Source organism: Sinocyclocheilus anshuiensis, unplaced genomic scaffold (assembly GCF_001515605.1).
Source record: "Sinocyclocheilus anshuiensis isolate Anshui unplaced genomic scaffold, SAMN03320099.WGS_v1.1 scaffold1052, whole genome shotgun sequence".
Classification (NCBI taxonomy): Eukaryota; Metazoa; Chordata; class Actinopteri; order Cypriniformes; family Cyprinidae; genus Sinocyclocheilus; species Sinocyclocheilus anshuiensis.
The window spans coordinates 1,254,286-1,260,959 of record NW_015549556.1 but is presented as its reverse complement, the minus strand read 5'-3'; the positions used below and the strand labels follow the sequence as shown (position 1 = coordinate 1,260,959).

The following is a 6,674-nucleotide window of genomic DNA, read 5'->3' as shown; positions in this document are numbered from 1 at the left end:
TTGAAAGAGAAATGTACATTTTGTGTGTGTGTGTGTGTGTGTGTGTGTGTGTGTGTGTGTGTGTGTGTGTGTGTGATTTATTAATTTAATCTAGATAAAGTTAAAAAAGAGCAGAATAGATATTAAATAAAACTACATTAGCCTAGACCAGTTTTTAGCCTAGTTCATGTTTATGATGGTTTTAAGAAGGATGGTTGGTTATCTCTATCTATCTATTTATCTATCTATCTATCTATCTATCTATCTATCGTCTGTCTGTCTGTCTGTCTGTCTGTCTGTCTGTCTATTTTTGGCGACTCATTCTTTTGATCTGGATAATATTAATACTTATATATAAAGCCTCAGAACAGATCACAGCTGAAACTATTTTACAGTGTGCTGAATGCTGTATATAAAGAGTAATGTCTGTAGTGTAATGCTTCTGTCCTCTCAGTAAAGTTCGGCTGTGGGTTTAATAATAAGCAGGAGCAGTGAAAGTCGTGCTCTTTCTCACTCTCTGCTTTTAGAGATTAGCATCTTCCTTTCTCTTGGATTCTGTTTTTGCTGAGAAACGCTGGCTGCAGGTCCTGTTTAGATTTTGAAACGTGGGCCATGTAGTTTTATCAGCACTTTCCAAACCAAACATTGTCTTTGTCTTCAGAGGTTAATGTCTCATAGTTCCACCCAAAGCTTGGATGAGATTTCCAGTGCAGTGACCAGAAGAGGGCGGTGTTATGTCACGATTGCAAACACTTTGGCTCCGTTCAGCTGGAGTTGTGTACTAAAGCTTTAACTCTAAAGACAGTCATCCCACAAAGGTTACTTTCAAAGACATCATTTCAGTATACTAGCATTGGGCCAACATTTTTTGGTCGTCTCTAGTGGTTTGATCCGGTATCTTACGTTCTCATATGGTCATACACAGAGCCCCTGTAAGCCCTAGAGGAAACACTCGCTTCGTAAAAAAAAGGCCAAACGTCCATCTAGGGCATATAGAGACTTGATTCGTGCCAGTCATTGCTTAATTTCCATTCGTGAAAGAGGGATCGCTGCAGTGCTGCAAGGCATGATGGGAATGTTTTAAGAGTATGTTTGAGAATGAAGGAGACTGGCCATTTTCCTAGGATACTGATACAGTGTTGCCTTTCCAGAGCTGGAATAACATAAATAAAAAAACACCCTTAGAGGAAGCACACATGCTTCTCAGATTGCCATTTTAAAAGACAGTTTAGTAAATTACAAAATAAAAAAAGAATAACTATTAATATCTAAAATATGAAAAACTATTATTAAAAATAATATGTAGTTTCAATAATAATAACAATAATAATAATGGAACTTGTTAATAAAAAGTGCCAGTTATATAATTATCATTGATATACTAGTATAGTTTTTGGTAATATTGTGAATTATATTTTATTAACATATTTTCTATAATAATTTTATTTGATTATATTTTTATTAAGTTTTAGTAATTTTGTATTTTTTTAATGGTTTTCGTTTTAACGATAATAACCCTTTTAGTTTAGTTTAGTTTAGTTTAGTTTAGTTTAGTTTAGTTTAGTTTTGTTTTGTTTTGTCTGTTATGTACCTTAGTGCTCAAAATGTGCTTGCAATCTGTGTTTCTGTGAGATCTCTAAAAACAGAGTCATATTGTTCTTACATCCAAACAGATTCTACTGCAATCCTGACTACATTATTATAGGTTTCTCAGTGTCTCTGTGTGCTTGCATGAGTATGTGAGTCTGTCAGATCAAGCCGAACATCTCTAGCACATCTTCATTGTCTCATACACACACAGACAGTTTGAGAGAGTTTCTTTAAGAAAAGTGCCTCCTTCGGCAAGGACTTTGAGTGGGATTTAAACCACTATAATCAGTCCAAAAAAAAAATTCTCAGGAACATTAACATTTTCCAAAGGCGCACTGAGCTTTTGGGAAAACAATAGCAAGTTACGAAAATCCCTCATATTCCTTTCTCTTCTTTCCAGATGCGTCTTATGATGCTGTACGGAGGGCAGGCTGGTCAAACAACATGCACAGCGGCAAAGGTGAGCGTCAGACGTCCATCTAGAGTCATTGATTGAAGTGGTCAGACAGTGTGTTTGATTCTGAGGCCTTAATCTGGACAGTAATACTGAGCGTCAGGAGATGGCTGGTCTTTAGTTTAGGGACACTGAAGAGGCCCATTAAGTGCTTAGCAGTTGGGCCAGCTATTGCCCGTGTTTTCTTTGGATGAAGACTTGTGCGTCTGCTCGCCCAGACGAATGTGCTTAGCTTTTTTTCTCTCTCTCTCTCTTTCTTGCTGTGGTGCTCTTTCTCTCCATTTCTGAGGCTCTCCTACAGTGGTCTCTCAGAACGTGTCCAAGAACAGTGAACAGGCTCGGCCTCAGCCCGGTAAGCAGGAATGCTCTGCCACGAGCACACGCATGCGTTCAAAAACATATATTTATGCATTTGGAAAGACCAGTTCAGCTACTGTCTGGAACTCAGGTTCAAGACTTTTAAATTGTGGCATTTGTCCAGTTTAAAGGTCACATCTAGATTAATTTCTCTCTGCTTTCAGATCCTTACCAGATATTAGGACCCACTAGCAGTCGACTTGCCAACCCAGGTAACAACATTAAATCTTGCTATTTTTAAGCTGCATTGTATTTTAGAAAACCCTTTTAAATTTAGGGACTTATTGTATTAAAATATTAATATTTCATTAAAATTATGGCCAGTATGTTATTTTCATGTTATGACCATTAATTAAGAATTGGTTGATTCTATACTATTTCTGTTCTATAAAATTTGGTCTAAATAAACAAACAAACAAAAAAAAAACACTAAACATTAAAATCAATAACTTTAAATGTGAATTTAGGCATTCATCATTTATAAAAATGGATATTTATTTTTAGTTTTGCTAAAAAATACATTTGTTTTTAGTTAAATCACTGCAAATGAAATCTATTTCTACACTGAAAAGAAAATCTGTTTGTTAACAAACTAAAATTAAAACTAAAACTAAAAAAAAAAAACATTATTTGAAATGATAAAATAAATGTTATGTTAAATTAAAGAAAAAAAATCATTTCAAGGTTGACAAGGGATCTCATTTTCTTTTAGTTTAACTTGAAGTACAAAAAAAAAAAAATGAAACAATAATAGACATAAAAAATCTAATAAAAATGACAAAAACAGAACAAAATTACAAAAAAAGATAAATATGCAATATTGTAATGGCAAATATAAAAATAAAAAAATAATTAAAATTAAAATCATAATCAAAATAAACAAATTAAAAGTATATAATAGTATATCAATTATGCTAAAATAACACTGCTCAGAAATTGCTAGTAAATTTCACAAATAATCACCAAGTAACATTTTGAATTAAATGTAAAATCTTTAAGTAGAACGATTGAAATATATATTTTTTTTTTCATAAAATGTACTCCAGTAATCTTTGTTTTATTTACAACTTTGAAAAATCATTTTTTTACAGTGTACTGATATTAAAAAAATAATAATAATCTAATATCAGCCAATAACCCAAAAAATGGTAGTGATATATTTCCATTTTCCATTTATGCATTTGGCAGACGCTTTTATCCAAAGCGACTTGCATTGTATTCAAAGAACGCATTTTATCAGTTTATCACTTTGCCTGGGAATCGAACCCATGGCCTTGGCATTGCCAACACCATGCTTACTGTTTGAGGCTATATTGTTAGACTCTAGTAAAACTCTGTGTGTTTGTCCAGGTTCAGGTCAGATCCAGCTGTGGCAGTTCCTGCTCGAGCTCCTCTCCGACAGCGCCAACGCCGGCTGCATCACCTGGGAAGGGACCAACGGAGAGTTCAAGATGACGGACCCCGACGAGGTGGCACGTCGCTGGGGCGAGCGCAAGAGCAAGCCCAACATGAACTACGACAAACTAAGCCGCGCCCTGCGCTACTACTATGACAAAAACATCATGACCAAAGTGCATGGCAAGCGTTACGCCTACAAGTTTGACTTCCACGGCATCGCTCAGGCCTTGCAGCCCCATCCCACCGAGTCCACCATGTACAAATACCCAACCGACCTGCCCTATGTGCCAAGCTACCACACTCACCAGCAGAAGGTCAACTTCGTTTCGCCCCATCCTCACTCCATGCCCGTCACGTCCTCCAATTTCTTTGGGCCCACCAACCCGTACTGGAGCTCTCCAACAGGAGGGATTTATCCCAATCCCAGCATGCCGCGTCACACCAATTCGCATGTGCCTTCCCACCTAGGCAGTTACTACTAAAACCCTTCACCTTTCACCCCGCCACCCATACGCCAAAACTTGAACTGCACTCGAAGTGAAGACAAAAAAGGAAGCTGGAATTGGAGGGATTTTGGCCGAAAAGTTAGCAGAAGGAAGCAAATGTTGAAAGAAGCTAGAAAAGAAAGAGAAAGTTGACCAAAATGGAGCAAAAAATGTCTGATCCTCTTTCAAATGGAGTACTACTTATTGGAGGATGTTCGGTTGGTGTTTGTTTAGGAGAGCGTGTGCAGAACGGGCCAGAATTCCTTCTAGCAAATAAGGACCACCTCTAGTACGTATAATTCGGCGAACGACCGAGAAAAGAATCACTGTAAACTCACCCTGTGTGTTTAATGCAATTGTGAACCCAGTGTTTATATTTTTGGACCTAGTCCCTGCTTCCCTTTGGATTTTATCTAAACCCACCTTGGTTACACGAGTTTATCTTCTCAAGTCGTGACTGAACTCTCTTTTCTAAAGCAAATCTGGCAACTGGAAAAAATGTTGGCATTCAAGCGCCGTTTCTCCTCTTCGCCGGAGGACATGGCGTCTGATTGTTTATTAGGAGCTTCTCAGGCTAGCTGGCTCAAGCTAAACTCTCTTACTCATCTTTTGCGCTCTTCTATGCTGATGACCGAGATGGCGTTGATGTGAAAGGATTGAAGCCTGCTTTACGTTTCTGACGCATGGTGTCCCGTTTCATTGGCCAGTGAAAATCCACTCGATTTCATCTCAAAACAGCCAAAGTGTTGAGTTCACATGAGGTTTATGTCTTAAAATTACCTAGTAAGAAGTACCTCTTCGAAAGAAAAGAAAACGAAATAACAGCAGCATGAGACGTTAAAACCAGAGATTCGCGAACGCTGTGCGTTTGTCAGACCTATTTGCTAGTATTTTTTTGAACAAAGGTCTACTAGGCATTAAAAGCATCTTACTGTATAAATTATGCAGAGCTATTTTCATATGTGACAGTGTTAAGAATCATACGAGTTGACCTCGGTCAAAATGCAAACTTTTTTTATCAGTTACTTAAGGTAGTTTGTACTATGTAGGTGTTTTGTATCTGTACATATGGGCAATAAGTTTATGAATGTTTTTTGCTTTTCTAAAGTTGCCATGACCATAAGAAAGTTATTTTGATAAGTAGTTGATATTGCAAATGCCTTACCAAACATGCATAGAGACAATCTGTTCTACGTAAGTAATGGTTCCCAAAGGGCCAAAAGAATGCCTTAAAGCCAAATCGTGTTACTGTGCCTTAAAAAAAAAAAAAAAAAAAGTGTTCGGACAGTGTTATACAAGTGTTTCCCCTTGTGTATTTAGTAGCATTAAGAAAAAAGATGATTGAAAATTGCCAGCTGTTCATCTCTTTAAGGGATCACTCTCAGATATGAAGGAATTGTGCTATTTTATATATGCAAGTATTTGGATATTACATTTATTACTATATAAATATATATGAAATAATTGCAATTAATCTTTTTTTTTTTTGGTTAATTTTGTTGTTTCTGCAATTTATTAAGTATTACCTTTTGTAAAAGGGTCTGTTGTATAGGTAAAATGTGACAAAATCAATGTTTTTACATTAAAAATCTCTCCATATAACCTTGTACTGTGTCTCATTTGGGCAATGCATAATTTGAAATTATATTTTTTTGATTGAATTTGTTAAAAGGGTGGTGTACTAAACCGCTAAACTAAACATGTATTGGCTTACACTGCATTCATATGATCACATAAAAATAATGTCATCTTTTTCTCAGCTGAAGTCAGTCAAATATTAAATCACTCTTATAAACAGACCAATAGGAAAATCCATGTCTGGCATCAATATAACTGCTGTTTATGAATCAATCTTATGGTCTAGACTGCGTGATATTTCATCTAATCCAGTTGATCATAAACAATCATAGGCAAATCTGAGGATCGTGATGACACATTAAATTTGGTGAGTATTCTGATCCACTGTTTTGGTAAGAAAAAGACTAGATCATAAAAAAAATTTTTAAAAAATCACTGGAAATTCTTGAAGATGAAATAATAAAAATGAAAGAATTCAGTGATGTAATGTCAGTGCTAAAGGATTGTAAACACATGGACAGTCGACGGTTAGATCTATACTACACTAATTCTAAGTGTTTGGCAGTGAAAGCTCTTAAGGGTGTTATCTTCATTCCATGTTTAATATAGTTTAAAGCCTCTTTATTATTTGATGTGTCATGAAGTGAGTCAGCGGGCCACAGCCTCAGACAGCAGTGCTCGATGACGCATCACCCTTACTTACGCACAAGTCTCCACGCTTATGTTTTATGAGCTTTACTAATTCCCAAGTAGTCAGCACTGCTAAGGGCAAAGCTGTGACACCGACTGATGAGACTTTTGTGCAGGATCCACACTGGGGCCCTGCTGTGTCA

The 6,674-nt window shown here is 36.5% G+C and overlaps 1 protein-coding gene across 6 annotated transcripts in view; it reads left to right on the top strand.

Annotated features, from left to right (window-relative positions):
- LOC107656981 (Friend leukemia integration 1 transcription factor-like) overlaps positions 1–5,700 on the top strand; it is a 35,118-nt gene extending 29,418 nt beyond the window's left edge. For all 6 annotated transcript variants that reach the window (XM_016444954.1, XM_016444949.1, XM_016444948.1 and 3 more), the window contains 4 exons: positions 1,970–2,029; positions 2,313–2,375; positions 2,545–2,592; positions 3,731–5,700. In XM_016444954.1, coding sequence (XP_016300440.1) covers positions 1,970–2,029; positions 2,313–2,375; positions 2,545–2,592; positions 3,731–4,260 — 701 coding nt within the window. In that variant the 3' untranslated portion in view covers positions 4,261–5,700. The remainder of the gene's footprint in view (positions 1–1,969; positions 2,030–2,312; positions 2,376–2,544; positions 2,593–3,730) is intronic.
- The last annotated feature ends 974 nt before the right edge of the window (positions 5,701–6,674 follow it).